General features: G+C 58.7%; 1 protein-coding gene across 3 annotated transcripts in view; it reads left to right on the forward strand.

The window, feature by feature from the left end:
- The window catches only part of GNAO1 (G protein subunit alpha o1), a 159,212-nt gene that overhangs the window by 140,451 nt on the left and 5,387 nt on the right, over positions 1 to 13,374 (forward strand). Inside the window, exons 1-5 of one of the 3 annotated variants that reach the window (XM_057710763.1) lie at positions 688 to 768; positions 1,085 to 1,245; positions 6,035 to 6,163; positions 8,012 to 8,141; positions 11,988 to 12,141. In XM_057710763.1, coding sequence (XP_057566746.1) covers positions 1,097 to 1,245; positions 6,035 to 6,163; positions 8,012 to 8,141; positions 11,988 to 12,141 — 562 coding nt within the window. In that variant the 5' untranslated portion in view covers positions 688 to 768; positions 1,085 to 1,096. Of the gene's footprint in view, positions 1 to 687; positions 769 to 1,084; positions 1,246 to 6,034; positions 6,164 to 8,011; positions 8,142 to 11,987; positions 12,142 to 13,374 lie in introns of those variants that run through there. The other 2 variants (XM_057710764.1, XM_057710761.1) reach the window with 2 other exon arrangements.

Consider the following 13,374-nt stretch of genomic DNA (forward strand, 5'->3'; position numbering starts at 1 on the left):
TCGAGTGGCCTGGCAGAGGCATAATGCACCTCTAGGTGGGAGTGTGCCTCTCCCCCAGCAGGAAGTTTTGCCCTGCCCACCCCTCAGATCCTGACTCCCTTCTTACAGCAGGCAGAAACCTTGAAGGGGGTCCAAAGGAGGAAGTTTGGGAAGCTGGCCAGGTTTATCCCAGTCATTCCACAGATGGGAAAGCAGGCTGAGATTTCCCGAGGTCACACAGGCACACGGGAGCAGCATCAGCATATAGGTCCTGACTCACAGGCCTGTTTTTAGCCTAGGTGGAGGCACCACCCCTGCTCACCCACCCCTGCCTCCCTGAGTCACCGCCTGCCTAAGGCACCCGACACCTGGGTCCCAGGGCCAACTTTCTAGGTGACTGCCCCCAGCGGAGGCTTGGATGCTGAAGAAACTCATTTCTAAGATGGGCCCGGACCCAGGCTCTCCTGGTGGGCAGCCCTCCCTGTCAGCTGAGGGTGACTTGGGAATCCGAGGGCTGGGGTCTTTGGGACACTGTCCCTAGGGAGCTGGATCTGGGCTAGCATCACGGGCGTGGCTTCCTGGCCTCCAGGCCAGTTGTGGCTTCCTTCCCAGGGCAGGCAGTCGGGAGGGGACACAGTGCCAACACCTTCCCATCGACCTTCTGCAGTAGACAGGCTCTGACACGTAAACAGCTATTTAGCTGGACAGCTTGATTCTGGAAGTCTCCATCGAAGGCTTTGGCCCCACATACCTTTGTACAGAATCTCTTGTTAGCCATGAGTCTTCCAGGTGTTGACCATGTCTCTCCTTCGTGTCTCTCCCACCACGAAGGTCACCTGCAGGTTTCCAGTACCTCTGCTCACTTCCTGAGCCATGTGCCACGGCTGGGGAGTCTGGCTCTCTGGCTTACTTGGAGGGCGGCGGGGTTGAAAGGGCTCGAGAGTGGAGTAACCGTCTAGTAATAATTATTGTGCCCATGAATGAAAGACCCGCTGTCCCTTCCCCTCTCCCTGACCAGGCCTAGGGTTGAGCCCTTGTCCCAGTGCCCAGCCGGGGCTTCTGTCCCTGCTGAGGCCTCAGAGCCGCCCTCCATGTCTCCCCACAGGCCGATGCCAAGATGGTGTGTGATGTGGTGAGTCGGATGGAAGACACGGAGCCCTTCTCTCCAGAGCTGCTCTCCGCCATGATGCGACTCTGGGGTGACTCGGGCATCCAGGAGTGCTTCAACAGATCCCGGGAGTATCAGCTCAACGACTCTGCCAAATAGTGAGTGTTCCAGGCAGGCGGGGGAGCCGCAGAAGGGGCTGGGGCCAGCATCCTTGGCTGAGGACGGAACTGCTGTGAGATATTCTGCCTCGGGTGTCAGGAAGGAAGGAGAAGCGGCTTCTCCTCCTGCCCCCAGAATGAAGAGGAGGCCAGGGAGGTGGGGAGCACAAGAGACAGCCGACAGTGGGGCTCCCAGAGGGCCGGGGGCCGTCACCTGCTTGCTCTGGTGAGGGCCTGGCCCTCCAGAAGGAAGGTTTTCAGTGTAGCCATCTTTTCCCCCTAGAGAACGCTTGACCCTGTGAGTACAAATCAAGGGTGACGTAGACAGAAAATAACTTACGTGGTGCCATTTTGTCTTCTTTTTGAGAAAAAATACGCTTTCCATTCCTCTATCTTTAAAATTAAAAAGAAGAAAAACATAACCTATAAGATAAGTAAAATAAATAATCAAACATACACTTTAATACTGTGTTATAACTAATAAGGGGAAGGAGAGGACAGAGGAGAGAGAGGGCCCAGCAGGGCAGGGAAGGAGAGGGGGTGATGCAGCTGAAAGCCAAAGAGGGCTTGGAGGGTAACAGAGGGGAGGGCAGAGGGAGTGACAGGACCATAGGACTGCCCGCTGCAGCCTTGTCACTCCAGGCATCTGGAAGTTTACACGCCCTTGGCCCCTAGATCGGGGGCTCCAGGCCCCTGGGAATGGTCTCCGGTCGCCGGGGACACGGCTTCTGTTTTGAAGACACTGGGGTTGCACTCCAGCTTTCAGGAAATGCACCCACTTTCACACTCTCCTGCCCAAGTTTTCAGTGGGAGCCTCTGGGCTTAAACCCCACTATCTTAAGACAGGTGTGCTCTGACACTGATCTGCTCAGCATCCTCACCAGCACTGCTCAGCCGGGACCACTTTGTCCCCAGGAGACCTTGGCAATGTTTGGAGGCGTTTTCGATTGTCCCGACTGGGGTGGTACTACAGACATCTAGTGGGTAGAGGCCAGGGATGCTGCTGACTTCCTACAGACACGTCGTACAGTCCTCTATAGCAAAGAAATAGCTGGCCCCAAATGCCAGTAGCGCGGAGAGTGAGAAACGCTGGTCTCTACGGTGCTGATGAAGTGGAGGCTAGCGCCCAGAGAACAGCGCCCACTCATGGACGCTGGGACATCACCATTGGCTGTGACGACAGCTAACAAACAAGGGACTTGTCTTCCCATCACTGCACACTTAGATTGTCCATGGAGCAGGTGCATATGTCCTGTGAGTCCAGGTGGTAGTGACCCAGGCCCCAGCCCCAGATGAGCCCCCAGGGTACCTTGGTGGGCAGGGGTGTGAGCCCAGAGGTTCAAGTCCACACCGCTCTCTGTGCACTGAAGTCACAGACCTCCATCCAGGTCTCCCCACAACACCCAGATTCAGGCCTAGAAAGAGTCCCCCTTCCTCCCCCTTCCCTGCCCCCTGCTCAGCCCAGTCCAGGCCCTTCCCATCCTGCCCCCCCCCCACCCTCAAGGGCCCTTCAGGGCATCAAATCATGACCCCCACTTAAATTTTTACCACTTAACAAATTATAATATGAATCCATTGCAAAAATATTTTTTAACAATACAGAAAGGTATAAAATTAATAGTTAACTCCTCCTCCCAGGCCTGTCCCCCCCCACTGTTAACTGTCTCCATTTATTTGTCCCAGTGATGTCCAGAAGAACCTGACCCTCCAACTCTAAATCGTATATGATGCTATTAAACACTTAACTTTAATGCTATTAAATTTAATTCCAGCTGTGAAAGCTGAGGAATTCAGTTCTCCTCCCTCCCTTCCTTCACTCTTCCCTACGTCCACCCCCAGTTCTTTGCTAGTTACGGGATTATTTTCAATTCTTCTGGTGGTTTTTTATAACTTGAAATGAGCGACTTGAGTCAGTACTTGTCAACTCCCCCCAGGTGAGCAGAGGAGACCCACCCTCCTCTCTCTTTTGTCTCTGGGACAGGGCTCCTCAGAGGGCAAAGGCAGGACCCACAGGCAGTCAGGTTCGGAAGGACCTTAAACAGTTTCTGGTCCAGGGTTGCTTTGCTGTTGTAGTTTTAGCTGATAAATCTCATCTTCTGACAGAAGTTGGGGCCCGAAATGTGAAACAGTTCAAAGTAGATTTGTTGTGACAGAAGGGAGAGGGGGGTCTAACAGGGCTGTCGCCTGGCACAACTCCAGGGGGCGCCACTCATCCTGGACTGTGGGAGTGGTCCCCAAGGCTCGACGCCTCAGTCACTGTGTGTGCCCAGCCCCGGAGGTCTGGCCAGTCCTCTCATGTGACCAGTGAACATGGCCGGGTCTCCCCTCTCCCCTCTGAATGATGGCCCTGAGAGGTCCTGGAAACCCAGAAACCTGAGCACATCCCAGCAGGGGCTGTGAAAGGTAGTTCCATGGTTTGGTAGGATTATTTTTTCCCAGACCCAGATCCCCACTAAAGGTCAGCGCTGGCTGGCGAAGTGTCCTCCTGTCCCCTCCTCCCGGGTCTCTCTGCCCTCTCCCTGTCTGCTCTCCTTAAGTCGCAGAGCCATCTTCCCAGTACACTCTTCTGGTCAGAGCTCTCCAAAGTGAAAGCCCAAGTCCTTACAGTGACCTCAGGGGCCTGCATGCTGTATCCCCCTCACCTCCATCACCCCCTGCAGTCTCACCACTGCCTGCTCCTGCCCCGTGTGTGCCTCCCCCACCCCTGGCATCCAGTGTCTGTAGCCCAGGCTCCTCCTCCTCTGTGGGTGTGGCCTCTGCGCCCACCGGTCCTTCTGTTGGACCACGAAAGACTCATCCCCTCGCTCCCCTCAGGCCCCGCTCCACAAGCCTTCACCAGCCACCTGATGTCAAACAGTGACCCCAGCCAGCCTCCCCGCTTACTGATAGCCTGATTCTTTCCTCCTGAGGCTTACCACCTCCTGACATGCTGTACAGCCTGCTCCTCTGTTATGTACCTCATAGAGACACACACACACACACACACACACACACACACACAGAGGAACACAGGCTCCGGCGAGGTGGGGCCTGTGCACCCGGCCCGAGCGCCCAGAACAGTCGATAGGCAGTACACACAGCAGGTGCACAGTCCACTGTGCTCACGCTACCAGCCCCTCCACAGCCATCTCCCTGCATGAGGCTCAGCCAGCACGGAGAGGTGGACAGCCAGGTTGTCTGTCTAAAGGAGGGTTCCCCAGCTGGGACGGGGGCCAAGACCAGAAGCTCCCAGCCCTGGTCTCCAGCTGGAGATGACAGGAGGAGGCTCGATTTGAAACCAGCACAGCTTCTAGGCGGAGGCTGGGGGAGTGGGGGAGGGGCATGCACAGAAAGTTGGGAGGATTGGGAAGGGCTGGGAGGGGCTCCTCCAGCTGGTATCAGGGGCTGCCCAGACGCCAGAGCTCTCAGGTCTGCTCTGCTGCCTCAGCCTCCTCCTTCCACAGGCAGAGAAGGCCTGGAGGCCTGTTTAAGAGCTCGGGCTCTGGAGTCAGGCAGACCCGGGCTCGAGTCCCAGCAGTGTCCTCTTTCTAGGGCAGCCCGTGCTCTCCCAGGTGTGGTTTCTGGGTGTCAGATAGAGCAAGAGAAGACGCCAGGACAGCAGGGACAACAGGCCGGTAGACCTGTATAAGGCCGCTTCCTGGCCCCCTGCCCAGCCTGGGAGGGCTGGACTCTAGGACCCCTGGCCAGAATTGGTTTTATTTCCTTAGGGAGAATCCTCGCAAGGATTTGAGGCAGCCCGGGTTATTGGTTTACCAGTGGACACCCTCCTCAGTGAAAGCATCTGCCCTTCACAGCCCCATGGACATCCATAAGCCGGGGAGCCAGCCCCCCAGCAGGTTCCAGGACAGGTGCTGATGAAGCGTGGCCCCCCACATGCAGCCTGGGACCCCACGTCACACTGTGACTCAGACCCTCGTGGCTGCTCCCTGTGGGCTGTATGTGGCTTTCCCCGCACAGGGATGGGTAGCCTGGCTGGCCCTGTGGGTCATTGAATCTTCCTGCCAGCCTGACCAAGCTCCCTCCTTCCTGGTTTCCTGAATCCCAACCAGGTCTGGGGTTCAGACCTAACCCATACCAACCCGTAAAACCCTTCCCAGTGTGTGACCTGGGCAGGTGAAGTGCAGAGGCCTGGTCTGTCTCCAGAGCAAGCGGTGGCGTGGAAGGGGCTCTGATGCCAAAAACCTGGGTCCCAGCAAGGCCCCATCCCTGCCTGGCTGTGTGACCTCTGAGCCTCCCTTCCAGGAGCACCAAATGGGAACATGCGACGGCCCCCTTGATAAGCCCTAAGGAGCGAGGTAGAGGCAGGCTGAGGCTCAGAGGGCCTCTCGGAAGCCGCATAGGGTACTATTAAGAGGTGGAATCCCAACCCCTGGCTCACAGCTGGGCAAGGCACTCACCTTCATTAGAAAACCCAAGTTTTCTAATCTAGGAAATAGTATGTTTAACTCCAGAAATCACGGGTGAAATATGATCGTGCATATAAAGACTGGAACCTGACTGTCGCCCATTATTATTTTAAGATGAAGAAATGACAAACAGTATTATAAACACATTAGTCTCCTTTAAAAGTTTTGCCCTTGTCTGAGTGTGCCTGGAGCGCAGCCCTTGTCTGAGTGAGAGGCTCCAAGCACGTGAGGCCGGAACGTGAGCTTCTCTTCCTCAGCTGCCACCCCCACCCCTGGCCCTGGACGGGGTGGTGCCATCATGCCACAGCCCAGGACATGACTGGCTCTCGGGGAAGGCCGTGCCCAGCACCTGGTCCACGGTCCCCTGTGTGTTCTGTCCCCAGCTACCTGGACAGCCTGGATCGGATCGGGGCCGCCGACTACCAGCCCACCGAGCAGGACATCCTCCGAACCAGGGTCAAAACCACCGGCATCGTAGAAACCCACTTCACATTCAAGAACCTCCACTTCAGGTGAGGCCCAGGAGGCTCCCGAGCCCTGGGGACACCTGCCTCTCTGCCTTAGCTCGTCTGGAGCGCCCAGATATCGCCCTGCCTGGGGGACTTTTGAGTTGGGAAAGGCAGTTAGATACGAGAAGGGACCTGTGGGTGTGCCTCTTTTCCACCAAGTTCAGGGGTGGGGGTGAGCAGGGAGGCTTCCTGGAAGAGGGGTTCTGGAGTGGGGCTCTGAGGAACAGGGAGGATTTAAGCAGATAAAGGAGGAGAGTCCTGTCCCTGGGTGACTTCTGAGGATGAGAGGAGGGTGGGTCACCCAGGTGGCCCCTTGAAGGCCACCTTGAGGGAGGGGTGGAAAAAAAGGGTGGGTGAACCCAAGCGACGTGTGTGAGACCCCAAGGACCCAGGTCATCTCAAAGCTGGAAGGGGCTCGGTGATCAGCTGACCCACCCTCTCGGGGTACATGTGGGGGGAACCCAGGCCTGGGAGGAGCAAGGCTGTCCCCAGGCACAGAACACAGCTCCCGCCAGGGGTCTGAGCGCCTCAGAACAGGCCCTGCTGGAGGGTTGTAGCACCACCTGGGGCAACCTCCTCGCGCTGAGGCCTGGGAGCCCCTGTCCTGCCCCCACATGCCAGGTACGGTTTCTGGGTGCCAGGTGGAGCAAGAGAAGAGGCCAGGACAGCATGGACAGCAGGCCAGTTGACCTATATAAGGCCACTTCCAGGACCCCTGGCCAGCCCGCAGCCCAGCCCCTGCCCACGGCCACACAGGCAGAGGGAGCTGAGGTTCTGTCTCCATCTCTGCAAACCGCACAAGCCTCACGGGGCACACGGACCTCTAGGCCTCCCCTGAATCTGGGGAGCACAGTGACGGGCCCAGCAGCCCCGCGAGCTGCCTCTTCCTCCCTAGTCTCCTCAGTCTCTCCCGCTCACCCCTCAGGGGCAGAGGGTGCAGAGCTGGGCTCGGGGCTGCCCAGCCCACAGAGTCTGAGCATAAGCACTGTGGGGGGACACAGAGATCATCAGCCAGTGCCTAGTATTTCAGATGGGGACGCAGGATCCGAAGGAGGCAGTGATAGGACGAGTACCAGACCTGTGTTTCTTTGTTCCAAGCCTACCACTGTGGTTACCCTGCTCTGCTGGGAGGTCAGGGCCCAGCCCACCCTGGCAGCTGTGTACCAGCAGGCCCCCCAGGCCTGGGAGGCTGTGGAATTCACTTAGGGCATTAGGTGTAAGGTTGACCTTTTACTTCCAGGACCAAAGCACCACCTGCCACAGTCTCCCCTGACAGCCCTCAGGCCCCCTGGGGGATGGTGTCTGAGAGGGGGAGAGGGAGGGGTGGCATAGAGCAGAGGCTTTGTCTGCAGTCAGACCTGGGTCTCACCCCAGCTCTACCACACCAACTCCCATCGGGACCCTGCACTTAACCCCTTGGTGCCTCACTGTCCCTCCATGTAGCAGGTGACAATTCCTGCTCGCCTTCCTCCCTCTGAGGATGCTTCTGGAGTTTTCACAGACCACAGACATGAACAGACATGCTCAGAAAGCCAGGGACAGGATGCGTGTTACCCTGAGAGGAGGCCCTCACAGAGGCGTTTCTTGGGAGCCAGCTGAGGTCACCCCTTAGTAAAAGTCCTGTGATGCAAGGGCAGGTCTGGGAGCACAGCCCAGTCATGGGGCAGAAGCAGTTCTGACCACCCTACCCCGGGCACTTAGTGGTCAGCCCTCAGCACCCGGAGCAAGGCTCCTGGGGAGGCTCGTTACAGGTACAGCCCCCTCCTCCCCCACCCCTTAGCGTGACCAGAGTCCCCACACCTGTCGGGGCCCCGCCGCCCACCCCTCCCAGCTTCCCCATCTCCCCGGCAGGCTGTTCGACGTCGGGGGCCAACGATCTGAACGCAAGAAGTGGATTCACTGCTTCGAGGACGTCACGGCCATCATCTTCTGTGTCGCGCTCAGCGGCTATGACCAGGTGCTCCACGAAGACGAGACCACGGTGAGTGGCCCTGGCCTGCCTGGCCTCGTGGCCCACGGCGGCTCTCAGGCGGGGCCGGCTGTGGTGTCTGGGGGTTCCGTCCTTGGCCGGGCCGTGCCTGCTCCCTCTTCTGGCTTGGTTGCTGGGCAAACGCCTAGTGATGCCAGTGCAGTGAAGGCAGCCACGGGTCACCTGCTCAGAGGCTGAGTGCAGGCGGGTGACATGTCTCTGCAGACTCTGGGTCTCAGGCAGTAAGTCCCTCTCCAGTAAACACAGCAGAGATGCGGAGGCTGTCAGGCCAGAACCGAATTAAGCAAATCCTAAACGAAATAAGGGCGCAGTTGAGCAAGAATGTACATGTAACAGAAATAGCAGTTCTTAGCCCTGACAGCCCTCCCTGAGCAGTGGACGGGGCTGGCAGCAGGAAGGGAAGTGGGACGTGGTGTGGGTGAGTGACAGCGCTGGCGCGGGCCCCTCCCCCAAAGGAGGCCAGCCCAGGTTCCTGCCTCCCGTCAATGCGTCTTCAGTCTGGGGCCTCGGAGAACTGCCAGGCTGGCTTCAGAGGGGGGCCCTCACCTGGAGAGGGCACCACCTTTCTCTGGGCCTGGGCCTGGTTTGCTTCCAAATTCGGGCAGCACCCTCTCTGCCTCGATTACTATTTCTGTCAAAGGGGTGTGACCGTAGTATGTGCCTGGTGGGGCATTGGCAATGGAGTGAGATCTGTGAGAAGTACTTGGAACCGTTTCTGGCACAGCAGCACCAAGCTGGGGCTTGTATTGTCGCTGGGGATTGTCCTGAGCTCGGGGCCCACTCAGCTGCCCATGGAGAGGTGGGCCTGCTGCAGAGCCTGCGGGGGAAGCTGGGTGTTGGCCCGATGCCCCTGTGGGTTATCTGGAGTTGAGCACCTGCCAGGGTGGGGCTCCTGGGCTGTGGGGTCACACCCTTGGCAATCGTTAGCGCCTTCTGTGTGAAGCAGGCACAGACACCTGGCACTGAGGGTTTGGGACTGAATTTGTCATGGTGGGTCTTGAGCAAGGCCTGTCTTCTCTCTGGGTCTGTCTCCTTGTCGGTCCTGCCTGCTGGTCCCACGGGACTGCTGCAAAGATCTGCTGGGCTTTGGGGTGCAGTGCCGTGGGGAGGAGGAGCCGCCGTGCTGAGGGACTTATGCAGCCATGAGGCTATGGGCAGATTGGGGCCAGGGCCGCCGGCCGGGTGGGTGACGTGGATTCATGCCACGTTCTGGCTTGTCGCCCTTGTCCTTCCTCCTTCGGCCCCAGGTACACTCCTGAGTTGGGCATCAGCAAAGGCCCCCAAGGCCTGCCTTGTTCCGGGGCGAGGCTCTGGGGCCCCAGCTCTGCAGCTCTTTCTAGTAACACCGTCATCATCTCAGTGGCCTCAGCAGGCTGTGGTGTCTAAGATCACCAGACCTGGACCCACCGACCACCCCAAAGCACGGCTCCTGCTGCCCCCACAAGGCACCCGCGTGCAGGGACTGCCCTGGCATATCTCTCACTGGTCCATTGTTGACTGCTTTTGGACCCACTGGTTGTGGTCCACTTGGCCCCCCACGGGCTCTGAGCTCCTCTTGGCGCATCTGTTCTTCCTGCAGCACCTGGGAGTGGGAAGCAGGGCTGGTGCAGCAAGCCTGAAGCTGATCCTGCTGTGGGCTTCAAAGAAAGCAAAGCACTGGAGTGTCAAGGGCCCCAGGCCTCTTCCCGGGAACCTGCCCAGCTCAATCCCAAGTCCCAGGCTCGTCAGCCTTGGAGCACAAGGCAGAGCAGAGGGATGTCTGGGCGGGTCAGGTAGCAACGGGGTCCCGAGCTCCATGGCCCTTGGGTCTCCAGTGAACGCGGGCAGGTGCCAGGCCTTGTGCTTGGGCGGCCTTCCTGGTCTGCTTGCCCGGCAAGCGTTCTGCAAACTCCTCCCCAGCCCTGGCTCCAGGGCAGGGCCCGTCCTGGATCACCTTCCTCCTCGCCTTCCTGCCTTTACTGTCTCTCTCCCTTCCTTTCCCTCACCTCCCTCCTTCTCCCCTGTGTCCCTGCCCTTCTTCACAAGGGCTGGTGCAGAGGACCTTGGGGAAGCAACAGCACATGGGGCCACAGCCAGGAATGGGCTCTTTCTGGGGCCCTTTCCACCCAGGAAAGAGCAGCAGCCCTTCCAGGGCATGGGAGTTGGCTTTACCACTTAACAAGAGCCCACAAAGGCAGCTTACTGCCATGGTGACAGCAAGGACAGCGCCGTAGAGCTGAGCAAACGTCTGTGTGTCCAGGGCCAGATGGCAGCATTGTGCAGCTGGGGGGCCAGGCAGATGTGGCCTGGGGTCTAGCGCTGCCCCTGCGGCCATGTGAGCTTGGCAGCCGCTCCACCTGCTTCTCCGTAAAATGGAGCCCGTGGCAGATCAGCCTCTGGGCGGCTGTGAGGACCAGCGGGCTCGGAGCTGTGCGAGCGCCTGCCCTCAGGACTCTTCACTCAGCAGATGGCAGCTGTGGGACGACTCTGTCCAGGCGCCCAGCTCAAGGACAAGTTGTGGGACAAGGACACTGCCCCCAGGAGGCCAGAGTTCCACCCTGCTGACCCATCCTTGGTCTTCCACCTTCCTCTCCGGTTGGCCTTGCCCCTCACTCCCAGGCCTGGGGCAGGAATTGGGGCTGCCTGAGAAAAAGGTGTCTAGAGGCTCCTGGAACTTGGCCAGGAGCCCCACTGGCCGGCCACCCTGCCCGCCTCAGCCTGGACCCCAGCGGCCCTGGGCCTCGCCTGCCACAACTTCTCAGCACCAGTGCCGTCACCACCACCTGCAAGGCCTTAACTTGCCAAACCAAGGCCAAAACCATGAGCAGATTCTGAGAGACCCTCCAAGTCGGGCAGGTATGAAGCGCCTCCTTCCAGCTGAAACCATCAGCTAAGAGTTGAAAGCAGCAGGTTCCCAGGGCGCCGCCGGGTGACTTTGCTGTGAAGCCTGCCCCCGACTCCCGCGTTCCACACTCACCAGCCGCTCAGCTTAGGCTGGTCCTCCCCACCCTCGCCTTCCATTCCAGCCACGCAGGCCACAGCCCCAGCGCGGCCATGGCCTCCGGAGCCTGCACGGGGGCCTCGGGTGGGACTGGCTTTGACTTCCTGGCCTGAGACCGGTTGAACCAATTTTGGGGTTTTTTTTTTCCTTTTTCTTTCTCTCATGTTTCCTGCTGGGTTTTTATCTTCCTCTGTGTTTTAATCTGTTTTGCTGGCCTTCACCTTGGGGTTCTTCTGGCCCCTCTACTGGGAAACCAGCCTCAATAAGCCCCCTGGCCCAGCCATGGCCCAGCCATGGCCCAACCAACCTACCCAGTCCCCAACCACACCAAGGCCACAGCAAGATCACTCCCCTGATGCTGTCCCCCTGGTGTCTGCTTCCAACTCTGGATTAATTCGAGGATGTCTTAGTCCTCGGTTAATGTTTCCCAACTGAATGCGTGCACCCTCCCACCCTTCTGGCGAAACCAAATGAGACCCTGGTAAAGAAATCTGCATGCCCGCGGTCCCACGTGGACATGTGGATGGTGGCGCGGCCCCTGCCCCTGCGTGCATGGTGCATGTCCTCTCCGTGGGCTGGAGTCCTTCAGGTGACCTTGCTGCCCCAGCCCGGGTCAGCCCTCTTCAGGGGAGGGGCAGCATTCCCCTCCCTGCGCCCTGCTCCACCCCCGCTGCCTGTGTGTGGAATGCAGCAGGGACCACATCCTTGTCCTTGCGGGTCCTCCTGTCTCCATCCCTGGTGGTGCATTCAGCCATGTTGGTGGACCTTCCCTTTGCTTGTCCCGCTGTGTCACTGGCCGCGGTGGGTCAGGGCCCCAGGCACCCCCAGCCCTCACTTGCCTCTCTGCTCTGTTGCAGAACCGCATGCACGAATCGCTGAAGCTCTTCGACAGCATCTGCAACAACAAATGGTTCACAGACACGTCCATCATCCTGTTTCTTAACAAGAAGGACATATTCGAAGAGAAGATCAAGAAGTCTCCACTAACCATCTGCTTTCCTGAGTACACAGGTAGAGACTGTCGCTTCCCACGGGGACTGCAGGGGCCACACAGCTGCTCGAGCCACACCAGCTCCTGAGGGAGCTCAAGTCCCCCTTCACTGTGCTCTGCGGAGGCACTGGATTTTACCCCAGAGAATCCAACACAAAACTGAAGGCGGGGCCCCTCCCTTCCCTGTAAAGTGCTATAGCGAGGGGCCCGGGGCAGCCAGCTGGGGCTTCCTAGTCAGGGGAAGAGGGCTGGAATCCTGGCTCTGCCACTTACAAGCTGTGTGACCTCAGCAACCTCTGGACCTCAGCTTGGTCGTCTGTAAATAGAGCTTGTCAGTAACACCAAGATGATGACGGGGGTGAAGATAGGGGCTTCGAGTCAGGCAGCCCAAGGTTCATGCTCCCACTCTGCCACTCACAGCAGGTTATGTAACCTCTTGCAGCCTCAGTTTCCACGTCTGTGAGATGGGGACAATCACTGTGATTATCTATCCCTCCCTCCCAGAGCTGCCAGAGGTCAAAGTGAGCTAAGGAACAGGGAAGGCTTAGCATAGCAGTCGGCGCATAGTACGTGCTCACTAAACATTTGCTATTGCTCTTGTAACTGTGATTACAACTAAAAAGTATCATGACGGCACCCCCACACGGAGAGTTATAAGATTCAGATGGCCTGTTGGATGTAAGAGAGCTTTACAAGCAGCAGAGACCAGAGCCTCCCTGCGGAGGCCACCTCTGTTAATGCTGCCCTGGGTTTACCTGACTGTGGGTGGGTGGGCAGCCTGGCCAGGGCCCCCATGGAGCAGCAGGGTGGCTGGAAAAGTCTATGGGCTCCCTGGCTCTTCAGGATGGCCAAGGCCTCGTCATAGAGGCGAGTGGAAGCAGAAGTAGGCATCCCCAGCCTGACCAGCCCCCCAGCCTGGAAAGCACAGGGGTAGAAAGAGTCCCAACAAGGTGGGCCTGCTAGGGGAGCCTCCTGGCTAAACCCCAGTTCCCCAAGAGTGGACGTGGGGGCCTTGGCTTGGAGCCAGACAAGCAGCACAACTCACTCTGTCTCCCCTTCCTCGAGATTAAGCTGCGTGCCCCGTGGGCCAGGCTCCCAGCAGCATGCAGCCAGAGGTGGGCCCGGCTCAGCACCCCTCACACTCGCCAGTCAGCCTCCTTTTAGCCATATATGAATTGGGGGATCTGTGGATCCCGTCCTAGGTGACCTGGGCTGTGGCCCATGGGCCGGCAGAAGCAAGGTGGGTCAGTGAC

Source organism: Hippopotamus amphibius, chromosome 16, assembly GCF_030028045.1.
Source record: "Hippopotamus amphibius kiboko isolate mHipAmp2 chromosome 16, mHipAmp2.hap2, whole genome shotgun sequence".
In the NCBI taxonomy this organism is placed as follows: domain Eukaryota; kingdom Metazoa; phylum Chordata; class Mammalia; order Artiodactyla; family Hippopotamidae; genus Hippopotamus; species Hippopotamus amphibius.